Source organism: Euprymna scolopes, chromosome 14 (genome assembly GCF_053919585.1).
Source record: "Euprymna scolopes isolate OS-2025 chromosome 14, ASM5391958v1, whole genome shotgun sequence".
NCBI lineage: Eukaryota > Metazoa > Mollusca > Cephalopoda > Sepiida > Sepiolidae > Euprymna > Euprymna scolopes.
In genome coordinates this window covers 159101225-159122005 of record NC_136495.1, presented here as the reverse complement: position 1 = coordinate 159122005, position 20781 = coordinate 159101225, and the positions used below count along the sequence as shown (strand labels likewise).

Below are 20781 nucleotides of genomic sequence, written 5' to 3'. Positions count from 1 at the left end.
CTCATTCAAAGTCTACCTTGATGTCTAGGTCAATGGTTTCTTTATTCCTTTTGCTGGGAAGTCTAGATAATCGATCAACCAGTAGCATCTCATTGCCTGGTCTATACTTTATGATCATATGTTCTTGGCGTCTCAACACCATTTGTTGGAGCCAGGGCAGTGCTGCTGTTAAGTTCTTGGGGATAATCATTCCCAAAGGCTTAGTGTTACTTTCAATTTCAAATGAACACCTGTAAATATACGTTCTAAAGCGTTCACAGCTAAATACGACAGCCAAGGGTTCCCGTTTGATATTAGAATAGCACTGCTCTTTTTTGTCAACGATTTCGAAGCTAAAGTTATGGGCTTGCCTTCTTGGATTAGGGCTACTCCCAATCCTCTGGAAGAGTCATCAACTTGAATAATTGACTTTTTTTGGAAGGGGCTTAATAGCAGAGCAACATTTCCTTGCATATAACGTCCTTTATCTCTTGTAATGATTTCTGGTGGCTGTTGCTCCATTTATAGTCAGCATCTTTTAATAATTCTCTGAGGTTTGCTGTGAGGTCTGAAAGCCTGGAAATGAATGGTGCCATTTAGGTAATAATTTCTATAACCTTTTGCAATTCTGCTACTTGGGAGTCATTTTATTTGGTACACTTTTAGGGGATCTGGGTGTATCCCGTACTCGTCGAAAATTGCACCAAAGAACTTTATCTGTTTCTGGTTGATTGCATATTTGCTACTGTTGAATGTGAGGCCAGCAGTCTCTGCAGTCTCTATCAACTCTCGTAAGTTATGGTCATGCTTCTTTTTGGTCTTCCCATGGATGATCACGTCATCAATTAGAGCTAACGCTCCAGGAAACTTCTCGATGATCATGTCCATCTTCTGTTGAAAAGGGCATTCTTTTGAAACAATATCTCGCAAAGGGTGCATTGAAGGTCGTCAGTAATTGTGATTCCCTATCGAGTTTGACTGACCAGTAGCCATTTTTGGCATCTAGCCTGAAGAAAAATTTTGCACCAAAGAGTTTGTGGATTTGTGGTGACAACGCATGATGTCCGTTTAGATCTTTAGGGTCTAGACATAGGCAAAGTTTGCATTGCTCTTATGCACATACACGATGTTGTTCACCCAATCCGTTGGCTCATCAACCTTTCAAATTATTTGTTGGTTTACCAGTTCATCAAGTTCTGCTTTTATCTCGTCCCTCATGTGGATGTGACATTTCCTAGGTGCATGAATCATGGGATGGCTGTTCAGATAAAGCACGTTGTGGTATTCCCATGAGAAGTTGTCAATCCAGTCAAATTGGTCTGGGTATGCTTCCATAAGATCTCTTGTAGAGTTGATTGGGTGTGATTTGTAGAAGTCATTGAGGCATCTGTTACAAACTTGGCTCTCTCAACAGAACAGTGCAAGGTGACTAACTTTAGTTCTTGAAGAGAGCAGTCTTAATATGGCAGGCCCATTAGAGGTTACCACATAGAATCTCACATTTCTCCATGTACCTTCGTAAGTTGAATTTCTATAGATCCGTGCTGCGGGAAGCTAGAGCCATTGTATGCAGTAAGGATCGCTGTTTCCTTCTGTGTTGTGACTGGGCGTGGGTGTCCATTCAGGTCTACATGTTCCAGAAACATTTGCTGGAATGTACGTAATGGGAGTGTATTTCCCTCCGCACCTGTGTCCACCTTAATCATCAGTTCGTGAACACCTTTCCTGTTTGGTCGTACGACGTTTAGAGTGACGAATGCTTCTGATCGAGAGCTCCATTTTCTGTGGCCCTGCATTGAATAAAATGACATATTCTCAAATTCATCAACCACTTGGTTCTGAACATTAAGACAACTCTGACGGTTTTATGCATAGACTGTACAAATTTCTTTTGTTGTATATGTCTATTTGTTTATGGCTGTCTGTCCGTTTTTTTTACTCTTTTGGTCTGGCACATCTTAGCCCAGTTGTTCTTGCGTCTGCATGCTGAAAAAGTGCTGCCTCGATCGGATAATTTCCATGCTGATGGAGAAGCTTACATTTGCCACATATTTCTTTTATCGCGTTTATTTTGTTGTCAGTTTTTCATTGCAGCTCGTTCATTGTTTTCATGCAGTTAATCGAAGCCTCATAGCTTCTACACATGTTAAGTACTTTCTGTAAGGGCATAGCCTCATAGCTTCTACACATGTTAAGTACTTTCTGTAAGGGCATGGCCTCATAGCTTCTACACATGTTAAGTACTTTCTGTAAGGGCATGGCCTCATAGCTTCTACACATGTTAAGTACTTTCTGTAAGGGCATGGCCTCATAGCTTCTACACATGTTAAGTACTTTCTGTAAGGGCATAGCCTCATAGCTTCTACACATGTTAAGTACTTTCTGTAAGGGCATGGCCTCATAGCTTCTACACATGTTAAGTACTTTCTGTAAGGGCATAGCCTCATAGCTTCTACACATGTTAAGTACTTTCTGTAAGGGCATGGCCTCATAGCTTCTACACATGTTAAGTACTTTCTGTAAGGGCATAGCCTCATAGCTTCTACACATGTTAAGTACTTTCTGTAAGGGCATAGCCTCATTCTTGCTCAGTAGTTGCTTTTGCAACTTCGGATGTTTCGTTCCGACGATTATCTGTTTAATTACCCATTCTTCCAAGTCGCGATCCTCTCTGAATTTACATTTGTGTGCTTGCAGCTTGCACCTCGCAAGAAAATTATCAATGTTTTCTGTTTCATTTTGCGATTAATTCTATAAACAAAAACGTACGATCCAAAAATTGAATTATGGTTCTAATTGCTCTAGGAATTTATTCCAAATTATAGCAGGATTGCGTCTGTCGGCCTCCTTTTCGAATGACCAAAAGTTATAAAACCTAAGACCTTCTTTCCTTGCCAAAAAGAGAATGTGATCAACTTGTCTGTCTTCTATAATATCTTTTACAGAAAAATATAACTCACACTGTTGCTTGAAAAATTTGAAGGATTCCACCAAATTAGTCGTTTCCTAGCTCATATGTGGTTCACTTGTATGATAGGACATTATTCTTGGTATTGTCAAAACAATATAGGGGTGAAAGAAAAACAAATTAGGCAACTTACAACTCACGGGTCAAATCCAATATTACGTCTTTTTGGACACAGGTTGCTACGTCTTTTTTCCGCCAGTAAGACGATTGAGCTATTGTCGGATTCTGTAAGAATTCTCTTTTTCTTTTCTTTTTACAGTAATATTCCATAATCGAATTTCTCCGCTGCCACCATGCAGTGATAATGGTCGAAATCGCCCTAAACTCTAGAGCCAAAACTGAAGAGTCATTGCTCAAAACAACAAGATTTTATAAAAAGGCTGACTGGGAAGCCATCAAGTATCTCATCAGAGATGCCCGGTGGGGAAATATCTTTTCTCTTCCTGGTGAACACTGCGCAAATGAGACAACTGAATGGTTCAAAACGGCAGTTGAAGCACATGTTCCCATGCTGAAACTGTATAGCAAGCCACACTCCCCCAATGGTTTACTTCTACTTATGCAACTGCCATTGTGCACAGACAGCATGCGTACCCCAGATTTAACCGACATAAGTCCAGTTCAAATAGAAGTATATACAAGCTAGAAGTAACTATAAGAAAGAAATAGCGACAGCTAAGAGAGAATTTACTGAAACCACCAAAAAACGTATCGAAGCACAAAGATTAGAACCCCTTGACTTCTGGAAAATCTACAACTGGGTAGTAAATAATGGGCAATCAATAATTCCCCCACTAACCAACAATCATGAGGTTGTTTGCTCAACAACCGAGAAGTCTAACATGCTTGCCAGTCGGTTTGCTTCCAACTCTACACTAGACTCTGCTAACCATCCCCTCCTTGACTTTCCTATGCGGACAGACGCCACGCTAGACGATCTGAAAATCACCCCATCTCAGGTGCATGCTATCATAAAAACCCTTGACACTTCAAAAGCATGTGGACCTAATCTCATCCCGGCTGTGCTATTAAAAAATGCTCTGCTGAAGTAGCTCCAGTTCTCTCCAAACTTTACAACAAATGCTTTAATGAATCTTGCTTTCCGGACGGCTGGAAAACTGCTTCTGTGATACCAGTTTTCAAGAATTCTGGCGAAAAAACTGACCCATTAAATTATCGTCCCATTAGCCTCCTCCCACTTTCCGCCAAAATATTTGAATCCATAATTAACGAAGCTCTAATCCATCACCTTACAGATGCTAAACTTCTGACCGACTAACAATATGGATTTAGGCAAGTCCGTTCCACAGCAGATATCCTAACTGTAATTGCTGAACGTATATACCATTCACTGGACAAAGCAGGAGAGTGTAGACTGGTAGCTCTAGATATATCTAAGGCTTTTGACATGGTATGGCATGAAGGTCTTCTCAGGAAAATCATATCATACGGTATCACTGGACGAATACTAAACATAATTAAATCCTTCTTAGATAAGAGAAAAATCCAGGTTGTCCTTGACGGTCGTACATCTAAACAATATGATATAAATGCGGGAGTGTCCCTGCCCCAGGGGTTTATCCTTGGACCTTAAATGAGCGATCACTGACGATGGCCTGTGAGACAACTAGTGAGTGAAATAATTATAATAATGCCCCCTCCCAAATTCACCACAACACCTTGACATCGACTGGCGCCACACCAACTAGCTGTGAAAGCTCAAAGAGGATGGAAAGAACGAGGTCGGAGACTACTAACCAAATCTCCACTGGAAGTGTGCAGTTCAAATCTGGTATCTTGAGAAGTAATTTTGCCAGGAAACACCAATGGCCGATGCCAACGAGACAGTGACAACGACTGTTGCGATAACATGCAATCATCTGCACAAGTGGCCAAGAGGTGGAAAACACTAGAAATTTGGAGAGATTTGTTGTCACTTGATCTCTAGGGAACACCATAGATTACTGCCAGTGAGCGATCACTGGTAATGGCATGTGAGACAAGTCCTAATGAGTGAAATAATAATAATATAATAATGATAATAATAATGTCCCTTCCCAAATTCACTTCGACCCTGATTGTATATCGTAGATGTTTACTAAATTTTCTTAGTTTTTAACCAATGTTCACATTATGGTATGATTGTCTTTTGTAGTTATGTGAACTTCATTTCCGTATTCATATATTCTGCACTGATGTGAAAATGAAGACTATAGCGGAGTATAGGATTCCTAACCATGTAACTGATGAAAATACGCTACACATTTTGATGAAAAAAATGGAAAAAATGAACATAGAAGAACAGAAAACCAAAACTTTAAATGCAATTTCTGGATTAAAAGTAATAGTTATTTAAATATTTCAACATATAACCTTGTGAGGAAAATCCAGCTCTGGAATAAGGGGCACTCTGGATAGGAACAAAAATTAAAATTGTCTCACTCATAAAGGATTTCTCCTCCACCGGCTGAGGACAGAAAAGGTGAATTGTAGCATCAGAACAGATACTACACTGTGATCTTTGTATTTATTTGCTTCCCCACTGAACAAATTAGGCACAAGGCCATTTTTTAATGTGGAGAGAGAGGGGGGGGAGGGAAAGGGGGATCCAGCTCCCGAGAGGTGGGAAATGGGAGCTGGATAGTAACTGTGGTCGTAGGGTGATCCCTACCTTGACCAAGTTCAGATATGTGGGGTTACCCCCACATATGGTCTTTGCTAGTCATAGCTGGTCTTTGCTAGTCTTAGCTTTGCAGCATCTGTCGGAACAGATACTACACTGTGATCTTGTCCTGAAGGCCAAGAATTGTTTGTGTTTTATGTTTCTTTAATTGTTTGATCCCTAAATTCATAATTCAGTTTTATCAATATTAGATTGTATAATGCTTTAAAATAACGTAATTTTATATAGATAATATTTATATTTTTTATTGAATAAAGTTCAGTTTCATTATTAATCGAATTGGTTCCTTTCTTTTCTTTTTTAACATGTTTTAATGCTCTTTTTAAGAATGCTGTCATATAGTATCGACAGTAACAGTTCGACAAATCTTACCTGCAGGCATTTTTCAGTTAACAGGCCTTCTATCTCTCGGTGGCCGTGATATAATACAAAAAATTCAATACGTTCCTTTTCACTAGCAGACAATCGACCCTTTCTGGGTATTTTGCGACCACACAAAATGAAACAATGGTTCTTGAAACGAAAACGAAAAGGCACTGATTTATTTATTTGATACTTGGATTTTGAATCGGACGTTCAAAATCTGCATAAGTATTAAAGTCTGAAATAAAAATGAAAAATTCTATTTTCTGTTTATTTGTGAAAGTTTTATTTTTACAAAAAAAATTTTTTTTATTTAAAACTCTTAGTGTTAAGGAGAGTGAAATGATAAGTAGAGATAAAAGAAAAGTAAACAGGATTGTCTTTCGTAAACGTTTTATCAACTTAAAAGTATACACGTGTTTTTCTAGAAATCAATATGGCGGAATCCTTAATTCCGGCCAAGGGGGATAACTACGATCCTTTATTTCCGGAAGAGTCAAATCAATTTATTCTTATATTTTCCCCTTCAACAATAATTAAGTATGGAACTACATAAGTTAAATTTAGTCTGTTCAGTATTCAGTATTAGGTTAAGAAGTCGTTATATTTACTTGGAAATCGTCGCATTCTGGACGATCTCCGCACTGACTCATAGGGATTTTGGTCCTCAGCGTCCGCACCTTGAGGAGCATGAATATTTTCAGGATCAGGTAAGCGATTCTTCTCCTTCGCGTAGGTATTGTTTTCGTCAGGTGGCGGTTCTTTAGGGGCTTCAGGGCTTGCAGAATTGTTTTCATTGTGTTGGTCTTCTTGATTTAAGGAGTTAGGAGCCAGGTCTCGCACATTGACAATAGTTTCCGCACCAGAGGGTAGATGTATATGAGCATAGTAGGGGTTGATGTCTAACAGGGTAGCAGGGGTTACCGGAAGGTCGAGCTTACTAGACTTAGTATGGTTTCTGACATATATTGGGCCTGGTTTCACCCAAGTGGGAACAGAAGTTGTGGAGGAAGATTTACGACTATATTTGAACATTCTGTCATGAGGAGTCGTATTAGTGGCAGTGCATAGTAACGACCTAATTTCATGGAGAGCATTTGGTAGTATATCTTCCCAATGGTGCAGTTTCATGTTGCTAGAGTGTAAAGTCGTTTGGATGGCCTTCCATAAAGTTGCATTGAGTTTCTCAACTTGCCCATTGCCCTCGGGATGGTATCTACTTGTTTTAGAGGTGGCGATACCTTTGCCACGTAAGTAATCTTTGATTTCTCCTGCAAGAAAGTCGGCAGTCCGGTCAGTGTGTATCATATCGGGCATACCAAAAATGAAAATAGTTGATTTAGGCAGTGAATCAAAATTTTGCTAGTCATATCCTTACAGGGGAAGGCAAAGGGAAAGCGAGTATATTCATCAATTATAGTGAGTAAGTATTTGTTACCACGCACAGAAGTAGGTAAATGGCCTTTAAAGTCGATGTTTAATCGCTGGAAAGGTAGTATAACCTGTATGAGTGTTCCTTTGTTACTGTCAATGTATGGATTATCTTTCCTTGTTGTCTATATTTCATGCTGTACGAGTTATTTCCCTTGGCAAATAAAGATGTCTCCCGTAACCGAACACGCTTCGTTTCGCCTCCTTAATGTTACATATTCATCCTAATAATATTACAAAAAATGTATAACATGATGGCAGCGATAAAACTAGATTATGAGCCAGTAATGTTTAAAGAAAAAGAATAAACTAAAAAAAAGAGAACTTTGAAAACAGCCCGACAAGTATTTAGTCTTCTTGTCGGTCTTTTGAGAACACGTGCGTCACGAAGGCGCCATATTGGATTCGTACTCGTAAAGCTGTGAGTCGTTTTGTTTTGTTTTTTTCCTCTTTTCCCTAATTATTTTCTTTGCATTCCCGTGTATCGTTTATAAGAAAATGGCCAATCATTCAATGGAACCACACATGTGCTGGGATACCGACAACTTAGTGGAGTCTTTTAAATTCTTTAAACAACAGTGTAAGTTATACTTCTCAGTCAGGAACATCGACGTAACCAAACAAGTGGATCACATTTTATTATTATCGGGGAAAGAAGGGTTAAGAAGATTTAACTCATGGTCATTTGAAAATGAGGCCGACAAGTGCAACCCTGTAGTGATTTGGAACAAATTCCAAGAACAAATAGAGCCTCAAATCAATTTCAGAATTGCTTCTTTTTACAGAAATACTCGCAGATCGATACAGAAAATATCGACGACTTTTCCGCGAGATGCAGTTCAGAGACGAAACTGAAACAGAAGAACGCATCATAGACCAGATAATTGTGGTGACTAGATTCCCAGAGCTGCAAAAGCAGCTACTATGCAAAAACGAAAAACTGGCGATGCCCGAAGTTCTAAACATATGCAAAAGCTACGAAGCTTCAGTGGATCACATGAAAAAAATGGGCGAAATAAAGGGTGAATGTGAAAGCCAGATAAGCTCTATCAAACACAAAATTCAGAGCGCAGATGTCTATGGAAGATGTGGACTCCATCATAAACCAGGAAATTGTCATGCTCGCGGCAGTATGTGCTCAGTATGTGGTCGTAAGTGTTGTATTATGGGGTGGCTCCCAGGTTGGGAAATCGTAATAGTGCATAGCAGTTTTAGTTACGTCGGTCGTCCGTAGGTTCACTTGTTTACTAAGCGGTTGTGATGACAACGAGTTAAGACTAGTGAGTTATCTCACCTTAGACTGGCACTTTTTCCTTATCTTGCCTCTCGTCAATTGTCAAAAATGTCATAACAACGTTGAACCTGAAAACAAAGCGGTTGACGACTTAGAACGATCAGCTGTGACTTAAAAATATGCATTATAAGACGTAAGTCACAATTGTGTTTGTTTTTGTATAAAATTATATTTTACAATATAGTTACAATTTAAAACAGATCGTCTTTTTTCTTTTGGTGGTTCTGAAGTTCACGGCGATAGTAAGTTTTCTCACAGTGCTCTGAGGAGGGAAAATGACGCTTCAACGATCCGGTCTTCAGCAACACATGCTGTTCCGTGTTTCTTCTCTCTCTGTTCTGCTCTCTGCTGATTCACCGTTTTTATTGGCATTTTGTCGCTTTGTTTTTTCTATCCACGCGTCCTGTCAATCGGTTGATAGATAATAGAACATGCGTTCTTAAGTCACGTTTTGACCTCAGAAGATCATTCGATTTTGTCTTCAACGGAGCGACACGTGAATTACCCACTCATGCCAATATCTGTAATTCCAGAGCTTACGAGGAATGTCACGTTTCTTTGTTTTGTAAACAAAAAAATCGTCGTCCGATTTCTCTGTTTATGACGTAAGCCCTTCCTCTTTTCAACCGGTAGACAATCGATTATTCGATGCCCACTCTTTTAAATCTTTTTATTAAAGTTTTTTCTTTTCAGTTATGTATGATGGTTCCAGCCATTCATTACATAACACCCCTCCATTAACCATTTTTTTTTTTTTCAATCGTCTATCGGTCCATCGACATTTCCAATAATGTTTTTAATGTCACAATTTTTTTTTTCATCCCTTTTACTGTATTTTTTTTTTCGTTTAACTTAGAAAAAAAAAATAAAAATAAAAATAAACAGCAACACGAAAAGCATAAGGTCTTCTTCGGTATAAGTGCATCGGCCGCACTTAACAGCAAAATATACGCTGCAAATTTACCAATTTTACCGAAGTGGTCGATTTGTCCAATATTCTCCACTACCTCGGCTCTTTAATTAATATGACTAATTAACTAAATATGAGTCTTACATTTTAATGACTTGTTTAAAATGTGGGCAGCATATAGTACAAAAATTTCGACCAGAACGCCAGGATCCTAAATATTGGTGGCAACTCCGAACTCCCTATGATAAGGATGTTGCCTAACATCAACAGAGTAATTTTCTTAACCACTCCAAACATCCTGTTCCGCGCTCCCGACCCGCAGTTCGATTATAACCTGAGTTCCCAACCCCCGTGCTAGCCCTAGCTACGGTTGGCTGATCCCTACTATCATAATCAACTCTGCACGACCTGGGCACTAAGTTATATATATCTTCCTTCGATATTTCATCAACTTCTTTAGCCCTTTCAGCCGTCATGCTACGCGTGATTATTTTCCGTTCCATCAACGGGACCCTGTTTTCCTGACTTGGGGATTCTCGTTGATGGCGATTGCTCTGTTGGGGATAATTTTCTTCCTCCCCACTAGAGGATTCTTGATCTGAACTACTATCCTCTACCGGTGCTGACAGGGTTGTTTTTCTACAGCCCTCTTGCTTGTTGGGGATATCCCATTCCTCCAGTTCTGCTTTCCGAAGGTGTTCCCCATGGGCTTTTGTTACTGCCCCCGTCAGTTGACTTCTAATTCTATACGAGACTGGCCCCGTCTTCTCTATTATTACGTAATATGGAGACCATCTTACGTCTAGCTTTCCCTTTTTTCTATTATTTTTATAATAAACTAAGTCGCCAACTTGAAAATCGACTGCTTTTGTTTTCTCGTTGGCCCTATCTATCATTTTCTTCCTAGCTCTCTTTACATTGTTCCTGACTAATGTAAAGGTCCGATGCATGTCCTGCAGAGCGATCTCATGATCCTCTTCCCCGTAGTAAATTCTACGCGGCCTCAGTATGTTGTCTAACGGCAAGACAACGTCTCTATTATAGAGCAAATAATAGGGGGAGTACTTTGTTGTTTCGCTGACATGAAACCTTACAGCAGCCAGCATCTGGTTCAAGTACATGTCCCATGAACGGTCATTGTCCCCTATTTTCTTTGCTAATACGTCATGCATCGTCCTATGGAATCTTTCTATTTTCCCGTTACTTTGCGGGTGGTAAAATGAGGTGGTCACGTGATCAACATTAAGCTCTTCTAAAGCCCTTTTCATGATCCCATTGACGTTCTCCGGTCCGTTATCCGTAAGTAACTGCAATGGTGCACCAAATCTGGGAAATATTTCCTCAATTAAGAGATGCACCACTGTTTCTGCCTTTTTATTAGGCACAGCGAAAGCCTCAGGCCAACCACTATACATGTCGATGAACGTGACTATGTATTGATTGCCTGACAAAGTCCTCGGATAGGGTCCGGAAATATCCAATGCAATCTTAGCAAAAGGAAAAGAAGGCATGTCGGTCTCCTGCATTTGAGGTTGTTGCTTCCTCAAATTTCTGGTCTGGCATGGGACGCACTTCCCTATGTGTTCGTTTACCTTCTTGAACAAACCAGGCCAGAAATACTTCTGTTTAATGGAGTGGAACGTTTTCTCCACACCCATATGACCATTCTCATCATGGTATTGTTTCAATACCTTCATCCTCAAATGTGACGGAATATATAATCTAACTAAAGGATCGTCGTCGGGTTGCGATAAATAGTATACGATATCGTCCATTATGATGTACTTTTTTTCTTCCATCTTGGACGTTTTACCGCTCCTCATCCGTTTCTTTAATTCGACGATCTGACTATCGGCGTCTTGTTCTTTACACATATCCAAACCTGATAGTGTAGGACGCTCGCTTACTACCGGTGAGCCTTCGTCATCCTTATGCGATACAAACTCTCTTGGTTCAAAACGATTCGAGTTTATCGCACTCACCGTGTAATTCCTATCATCTATTTCTACTGGAGGATCGTCTTCATCCCGACTCGCATTTACCGCACGGGATAAGAGATCCGCACAGACGTTATCTTTTCCTTTTAGGTACTGTATGGTGCAATCATAGCCAGCCATACTTAATGCCCACGTCTGTATCTTCCTATTCTGTATCGGAGATTTCAGCAAGTACTCCAATGGTCTGTGATCCGTGTAGATGGTGAACGTAGCACTATGCAAGTAGTGATTCAACTTGTTTAAGGCATAGTGAATCGCATATGCTTCTTTCTCTATTGTTGACCATCTAGTCTGGGTATCAGACAACTTATGAGATAGAAAATAAATGGGTTTCTCTATCTCCCGACCCTCCTCCGGGTCGTAGACCATTTGAGACAAGGTTGCTCCGATCGCATAATCGGAGGCATCCGTGTATAACCTGTATCCTTTGTTAGTGTCCGGGTATGCCAGCATCACCATCTCTGCAAGCTTCGATTTCAATCGATTAAAAGCAGACTGACACGCATCGTCCCAGCAGAAACGTGCATGCTTCCTAGTTAACCGAATTAACGGTTCGGCGATTACAGAAAAATCCTTGATAAATCGCCTGTAATAGGATGTCATGCCTATAAAGGATCTAACCTGCTTCACAGTTCGCAATTGCCTGAATTGCTTTAACCTTGTCCCCCTCCGGCTGGATACCTTTCTCACTTACTCGGAATCCCAGATATTGCACTTCCTTGCCGAAAAACTCACACTTCGCCGCCTTTAACCTTAAATTATGCCTACGTAAACTACCTAACACGTTTTCTATATGCCTAACATGTTCCTCCTTTGTTTTGGAGAATATCAAAATATCATCCAAATAAGGCACGGCGAATTCTTCCTGCCCCTGTAATACTACGGACATTAGCTCCTGAAACACTCCCGGAGCGTTAGCAAGTCCGAATGGCATTACATTAAATTGGAACAGTCCTCTATGACAGGTGAACGCAGTTTTCTCTTTATCTTTTTCGTTCAACTTTACCTGCCAATACCCTGATTTCAAGTCCAACTTTGAGAAGTATTTTGCTGACCCAAGCGAGGCCAGTATATCATCAATTACTGGTAGCGCTCGGGCATACTTCTTTGTTATCTTATTCAGGGCCCTAAAATCTACACAGAACCTCTTTGTTCCGTCTTTCTTTTTTACCAAAACTATCGGGAAACTCCACGGACTGTTTGACCTTTCTATCACCCCTGCCTGTAGCATTTCCTCTAGTGCTACATTAACTTCTTCTCGTTGTTTGAGAGGTGTTCTATACGGGTTTTTCTTTATGGGATCGTTTTTTCCTGTATCGATCCTCATCTCTACTGTGTCAGTCCGGCCTAAATATCTATCCTCTGTGACGAATAAATCAGTATTTCGTTGCAGGACTTTATTTAAAACTTTCCTCATTTCTTCCGGCACTTTTATGCCGTTGAGGTTACTTTTGTTTCCCGACTTCTTTTGTTTATTTGGCTTTGATATTGCCATTACTACTTCTGTTCTTCTACATCTACCTATCTTGTAACCTTTCTTTAATTTTACTGTCTGGTTCGTGTTATTCATAATTAGCAAGGGAAAACTTTTCCTACCTTTAATTTTAACTACCGTGTTCGCTACGGATACACCACTTAGATCACTTAGGAAGCCCTTATCTATCTGCACTACTTCGTAATCTAAACACTGACCGTTTCTCATTTCGGCACGAGCTGTGCACGCATGTAAATGCTGCGGTTTCAGGGTGACATCGTGCCTTAATCTAACTATACTCGAAATATAAGCCTCCTCTTGCAGCGCTATGTACTCGCTGCCTAATCGGATTGCTCCTAAATCAAAGTACATTCTAACACTATTTTGCTTGAGCCAGTCTCGGCCCAATATGACGTTCCTTTTAAGGTTTTTCGTCACTACAAAATCATGTCGAATGTACTGGCTTCCTACTTTAATTTGTAAACGCGCCACTCCTTGCACTATGAGAGGTGACCCGTTTGCAGTCCTTAAATTCATCTCTATTTTCTTTATCTCAGGCTTCTCTCTGAGACCTTCTAATACAGTACTTTTTATTACAGAAATTTCGGCGCCAGTATCTACTAAAGCCCTAAACTTATTTTTCTCTATCTTAATAGGGATGCAATTAGCGGCGCCCATATGTCCTACGACCTTTGACTGTTCACCCCTCTTCCTCTCGCTGGGCGTCTTGCGAGTGGGGTCTGCTCGTTTCCCGACTTAGGGAAGGTGTAGTTCCTGGCTATATGGCCTTTTCTGCCGCAATTGTAACACTTAATCCCCGGCCAAGGGCGCTCTGTTTCTCTTGCCTTGAAGCCGGGTCCCCTATTAAATCCTCTATAATTCCTCTGCCCCCTATCTGGCTCTGGGAATCTTTTTTTCCTTATCGCTTCTATATTCCTCTGGCGCCCACTATAATTTATTTCCATAGGTTCTTCTTCTCGGTCATTGCCACTTATGCGGGTTTGCCACCGTTCCTCTATTAGGGCCTTTTCATAGGCTACCTTGAGGTCCGATGGTTCTTCCCTCATGACAGCGATTTTGACTTGTCTGTCATATAGCCCCTCGATGAAGAAACCTATCACTTGGCTTTTTATTACTTCATTGTTCGTATCTAGACTACCATACGAACCTATAGCCAAGTGCACTAACCTCTGCATGTAGTCCTGCACAGTTTCGCTTCTACCCTGCTTAATATTTGCTAACTCCCTAACAAACTTGGTAGGATCTGCCTGGACTCCAAAATAATTATCTAGAGCTCGCTTCAAGTCTACCCATGCCACACTCTCATTGTTGGCTAGTAGTCCTGAAACAAACTGTCCTATTTGGCCAGCCGTCGTAATTAACGCTAATTGGCATTTTTCTTCCTCTGTTTGGCTAACTATTCTAGTGTATTTATCTATATCATTTAGCCATCTTCTGTATTCCTGCGATCGTCTAGTGTCTAATGGTTTTATTTTTGATAACAACGCCTCCCCCCTCAGAGAGTTCGAAATGGCCTTCCCTACATTGTGTAGTTCAGCCCCTAGGATCTGAGCGAAATCTGTGAAAAACTGCTGTTCCATCTTTTACAATTATTTTCAAAATTATACAAGAAAGAAAGAAGAAAGAAAAGAAATATATATTAACTTTTTTTTTTTTTTTTTTTTTTTTTTTTACAAAACTTTTTTAAGAGCCGAGGTTTAGAAAAATATTGAAAAAATCAACTAACCTTTGCTTTTCCTCAGGTCCAGTGTTCTTTCTTCTTCTTTTTCTTGCTTCTGCGTTCGCGTTTCTCTTCGTCGATTGATTCACGTTGTGTTTTTTTTTCTTCTTCTTTGTTGTTGTGTATGTGGTAACCAAGTTCTTTTTGTGTAAGAGTTCTTTTTGTTTAGTTTTGTTTTTGTTAAAAAGTTCTTACTTATCACTCTTGCGGAGTGAACTGGTCATCAAGGCACCAATTAATACTATGTTGTATTATGGGGTGGCTCCCAGGTTGGGAAATCGTAATAGTGCATAGCAGTTTTAGTAACGTCGGTCGTCCGTAGGTTCACTTGTTTACTAAGCGGTTGTGATGACAACGAGTTAAGACTAGTGAGTTATCTCACCTTAGACTGGCACTTTTTCCTTATCTTGCCTCTCGTCAATTGTCAAAAATGTCATAACAACGTTGAACCTGAAAACAAAGCGGTTGACGACTTAGAACGATCAGCTGTAACTTAAAAATATGCATTATAAGACGTAAGTCACAATTGTGTTTGTTTTTGTATAAAATTATATTTTACAATATAGTTACAATTTAAAACAGATCGTCTTTTTTCTTTTGGTGGTTCTGAAGTTCACAGCGATAGTAAGTTTTCTCACAGTGCTCTGAGGAGGGAAAATGACGCTTCAACGATCCGGTCTTCAGCAACACATGCTGTTCCGTGTTTCTTCTCTCTCTGTTCTGCTCTCTGCTGATTCACCGTTTTTATTGGCATTTTGTCGCTTTGTTTTTTCTATCCACGCGTCCTGTCAATCGGTTGATAGATAATAGAACATGCGTTCTTAAGTCACGTTTTGACCTCAGAAGATCATTCGATTTTGTCTTCAACGGAGCGACACGTGAATTACCCACTCATGCCAATATCTGTAATTCCAGAGCTTACGAGGAATGTCACGTTTCTTTGTTTTGTAAACAAAAAAATCGTCGTCCGATTTCTCTGTTTATGACGTAAGCCCTTCCTCTTTTCAACCGGTAGACAATCGATTATTCGATGCCCACTCTTTTAAATCTTTTTATTAAAGTTTTTTCTTTTCAGTTATGTATGATGGTTCCAGCCATTCATTACATAACAGTAAGAACCACTGGGCAAAAAGGTGCCAGACGCGAAAAACTAAAAACACCAACAGGCAGCCACAAGCAAACCAAGCAGAGAAATTTTGGATCGGAACGGGATACGTTTAAAAACCAGCAGAACTGTATAAACGTAAAGCAAGATGAAATGGCAGGTAATGTTGAAAGAATGTTTTTATATCCAGTAAATCAGAAAGGGGAGACAACACCTCCCGAACAGAAGCATTTGCCAATCTGGATATCGTCCTCCCAAACAGAAAAGGCATTCATGAGCTGAAGGTCAAAGTGGACACAGGTGCGGAAGGGAATACACTTCCCTTATGCACGTCCCGACAGATGTTTCCCAAACATGTGGGCCAGAATTGGCATCCACGTCCAGGCACATATCACACAGTCCAGTACAAACAAACCATCTTTAACAATCACAAGATTGGGTCGTGTCATAACCCCCCACCCCAAGATACGATCTGTAGATAAGTTCACTTGTAAAACCTCATCCAGCAACCTCTGGTTAAACAAACTATTCTCAATAGGAATGTCAACATATGGATTATCTTTCCTTGTTGTCTATATTTCATGCTGTACGAGTTACTTCCCTTAGCAAATAAAGATGTCTCCCGTAACCGAACACGCTTCTTTTCGCCTCCTTAATGTTACATATTCATCCTAATAATATTACAAAAAATGTAAAACAGTTACAACTGGCAAATTTATCACGAGTCTGTTATATTTTTAATTTGTTCTAAGGAAGGTTTCTTGTTCTGATGAAGTGCCTGAGTCGTGTGACACCAGGATGGCATAGTGTAACATGCAAGTTGCGGAGTCTTGCAAAGTGTGCATTATTGCAGAGATGCGAGAAAATGTGTCAGCAGCTGTATTCTCCGTTCCTGGGCGGTAAACAATACTGAATTTGAATTGTGACAGTTTGATCTGCCAACGACATATCATTTTTAATTTTAGATTTCCTCTTATTATCAAACATAAAACTGATGCTCTTTTGATCTGTAATAACTTTGAAATGTCTCCCGAGTAGGAAATGTCACCACTTTCGGAGAGCTTCGACAGTCGCAGCAGCTTTTTCTTCGACAGCAATGTCTAATCTATTTCGGGTTTAGTGCCCGAGAAAAGAATGCAACAGGTCTACCCTGTTGGTTTAGAGTAGCAGCAATGCAGTAATTACTGGCATCAGTTTCTACTACAAATTCTTTAGGGGTAGCATTTCTTAAGTCGGTCTTCAGCGTCTGAAAAGAATTTAGAATAGACGGGGGCAGTGGAAACTCCTTGTTATGGTTGAGAGGCAAGTATCTTATCAGAAAAGTTTCGAATGAATTTACTATAGTAAGAGAACATACCAATTATTCGTTTTTTTGAGACCGGAAATTTAGAGGCGGTGGCATTTCAAGGAGTGGTTTTAGCCTCAGGTAATCAGGAGCAATTTGGTTGTCCTGGATTGTGTAACCAAGAAGTGTGATAGAAGTAGCAGAAATGATGCTCTTATTTTGGTTGAGCGTGATGTATCCTTTCGCTACATTATAAAACCTTTGAAGGTTGTAGTCATGCGCTTTTTTATCCTTTCCGCATATTGTGACATAGTCTACATACACAAACGTGCCTGTTAATTTTTCTCTTTCTACAATGCCAAAAGGGATACGTTAGTGACGCCAAAAGGGATACGAGTAAATTGGTAAAGTGTTCCATTTACATCAAATGCTGTGTATATCCGATCGGCGTGATTAATTGGGATTTGATGGTAAGCAGACTTCAGGTCGAGTGTTGTAAAAACATTGTATCGAGCTATGTCATCAATCATTTCATTAATGTTTGGCATGGGATAGGCATCCAGTCCTGTAAATCTATTTATGGTGTCGCTGTAGTCGACCACCATTCTTTTTTTATTCTCGTTAGAGGTCACTAAAACTTGGGCTCGCCAAGGAGATATAAAGGGCTCTATTATGCCTTCCCTCAACATTCTGGCAGTTTCCTCTCTAATAAATATGTTGTCAATGGATGAGTGACGACGAGATTTGATGGCAAAAGGGGTCGTCCGTGTAGAAAGATGAGAGAAAAGAGGAGGAGGAGAAATTTTGATACATGGAAAACTGACCCTCTTACCTATTGCTCCGATAACAAGTTCTTCCCCAGGACCGTCGAATTTTAGCGTCACAATTTTATATTGTTTTAGGAGGTCTTTTCCGATAATCATATCAATGAACAAATCCTTAATTACTTCCACTGTCATGGCGTGGTGGTTTTTACTGTTTAGGAAGATGTCAACAATAGTTTCGCCGATGATTTGGCATGCTGATTAGGGTCCGCCAATGCTACGGTTTTCTGTTTGGGAATAATAAAAAATTCAGCTTCCTTGCTGTATTTTTGCTGATAAATGTCCCCATACTGCCGGAGTCTACCATAGTGTTCACTACTTGCCCATTTATTTTGCATTTCGTGTGTGTAATGTCTTTGGCACCCGTTCCTAGTCAGGAGAGATTGGGGGGGTCCGGGTCGTATAACACAGCAGCAGGGGAGGAGGAAGATTTACATACCTTCGCCCAATAGCTATTTTTCTTACATTTCCTACACTCGGCGTTACGCGCAGGGCGCATCGCCCGTGAATGTCGTGTGTTCCCACAGAAGAAACAAATTCCTTTTGGTAGGGTATTTCCTTTTGTAGCGGCTAAGGGAGTATGTTCTGGTTTGATTACGGTAGCGGCTACATTCGGGTAGTTATTGAAACTTACCGTATGTTTCTCCATTTGTTCTAGAGACCTAGCCATTGTAAAAGTCTCTTAAAGAGTTGAGAATGGTTTTTCGAGTAGGCGCTGACGAATAGACGAGGAGGAGATGCCACTAATGTCACGGATATATTGCTTTTTGTTCTCCTCAGCGCTTACTGCTTGAAATTTGCAAGATTTGGCAAGTACTTCCAGTTGTTGCATGAAATCGTCAATAGTTTGTGCCGGTTTCTGTTTATTCGTCAGAAGTTGATGTCGGTTAAATATAACATTTGCCGGTTTTATGTAAACAGCGTCTAGCGTTTCTATGGCGCCGTTGTAATCTGTAGCATCGCTTATTATTTCGAATATTGTCGCTGAGACTAAAGTAATCAAGGCGAAGAGATTTTGTGCATTATTTTCTATTTCCCCATTGTTTAAAGTGCGTAAGTAATACTCGAACGTCAATTTCCAGTGTTTATAGATTTTTCCCGAGTTTGGAGCTGTTGGTTCTACGTTGAATCTGTTCGGCCGCAGTAGTTTGTCCATTTTTTTTTCTGTTGTTTGTTTCCTTACTTGTTTTTTTAAGTTGATAAAATTGAAATGATAAGTAGAGATAAAAGAAGAGTAAATAGGAATGCCTTTCGTAAAGGTTTATCAACTTTAAAAGTATGCACGTGTTTTCCGAGAATCAATATGGCGGAATCCTTAATTCCGGCCAAGGGGAATAACTACGATCCTTTATTTTCGGAAGAGTCAAACCAATTTATTTTAACAGAGAGGTGTGGGCGAACCGTGTCCAGGCAAACAAAAATAGAACAATGGAAATTCCTGACGATCAAAGAACAATAATGACGTCAATCGGTCATAGGTCAGACTAAAACCAGCAATAATGCAATAGTAAATGCTAGCAGAAATAAGGTTAACAGGTCAATATACAGGTTGACACAGAGAATGGAAAACAATAAACAAAAGCTGGCGAGAAAAAGGTTAATAGGTCGAAGTGATACCAATAAAAAGAGAGAGAAAGAAAGCAACGGACTGACGGACAGAAGTGCGACATAGGTTGACACACAGTTGCGACCCACCCTCTGTTATCATTTTGTTGACGTGTATATAGTAAAATGAACAAAGTCTTTATTATAAATAATGTGTCTCGTATTAATTCATAAATTAAATAACTGTCTAGTTTTACATAGCTAGATGATCACCAGCCAGACATATCTGTAACATTAGCTTTTTGTTTATTTGTTTTATCTTTAAAATAAAAGAAATTATTTTTATGTAAAACTTTTAACTTATATTAATAATTTGTTGGAGCAAGTTTGTTCATAGCAACTGCAGCAAGCTTAGCATTACAGTATATTACAAATGTTTAACTTGGCATATACCTTTGTAGTAGTTGATGGCTATTGGTGAACGGTGTGGAAATATATGCCTTCATTTGAACCACTAGAATTACTTCCATTTTGATTTCCCCATTGTGTTGCATTTTATGATTTTCCTTTTACTAGGTACTCTCCTTGTGGATGTCTTTCGTCGGAATATCAACCTTGTGTTGTCTTTTTATTATTCATAGCCTAAATTGCATACGTTCTGCTCTCTTCTGATAGAAGCGTATAGCTTCAATTTGTTTGAAAGTCTCCTCCTCTGTCTCTAATATGTGTAGTGCTCTTTCTATAACGAGATCATTACCTTTAATAATCAAGGATGACTGAGCTTACTTTAAAATAAATTGAATAGATGTTGAACATAAAGTGATCGCTAGTAAGGGTGCCCTTCACCATTTGGTCGTGTTCACACTGTCAATCCGGTGAAGTCGTTTCAAGAACAGTGTGCCAATACGTTTGAATTTCGTTTGCACTGGAGCAATTTGCATCTTGCTACACGAAAATTCGACGTTGGCATATTGTTCAATGTACATTTCAATGGCCCTCTCTTCTTCAAAATCAAATTTGCATTTGAAGATGGGAACTTTTTCAAGATAAGTTGTTGCAATATTAATTTTATTGTTAATTTATATTTTCTTTGTTTTATTTAATAATATATGTTCTCGTCCATAAATGTTCTTATTATATCTACCAAGTTGATCTTAAAGATAGCATAGACTCAACAATTAT

The 20781-nt window shown here is 39.6% G+C and overlaps 1 protein-coding gene across 1 annotated transcript; it reads right to left on the bottom strand.

The window, feature by feature from the left end:
* Positions 1-18736: 18736 nt before the first annotated feature.
* On the bottom strand, positions 18737-19210 carry LOC145292818 (uncharacterized). The gene has a single exon (XM_080138860.1). It carries the CDS (start codon positions 19208-19210, stop codon positions 18737-18739), a length of 474 nt encoding a protein of 157 aa, XP_079994986.1.
* Positions 19211-20781: the final 1571 nt, after the last annotated feature.

What these genes read in the sequence shown, in the direction of transcription:
- LOC145292818 (XM_080138860.1), bottom strand. Translation starts at nt 19,210, where the DNA reads ATGGACAAACTACTGCGGCCGAACAGATTCAACGTAGAACCAACAGCT.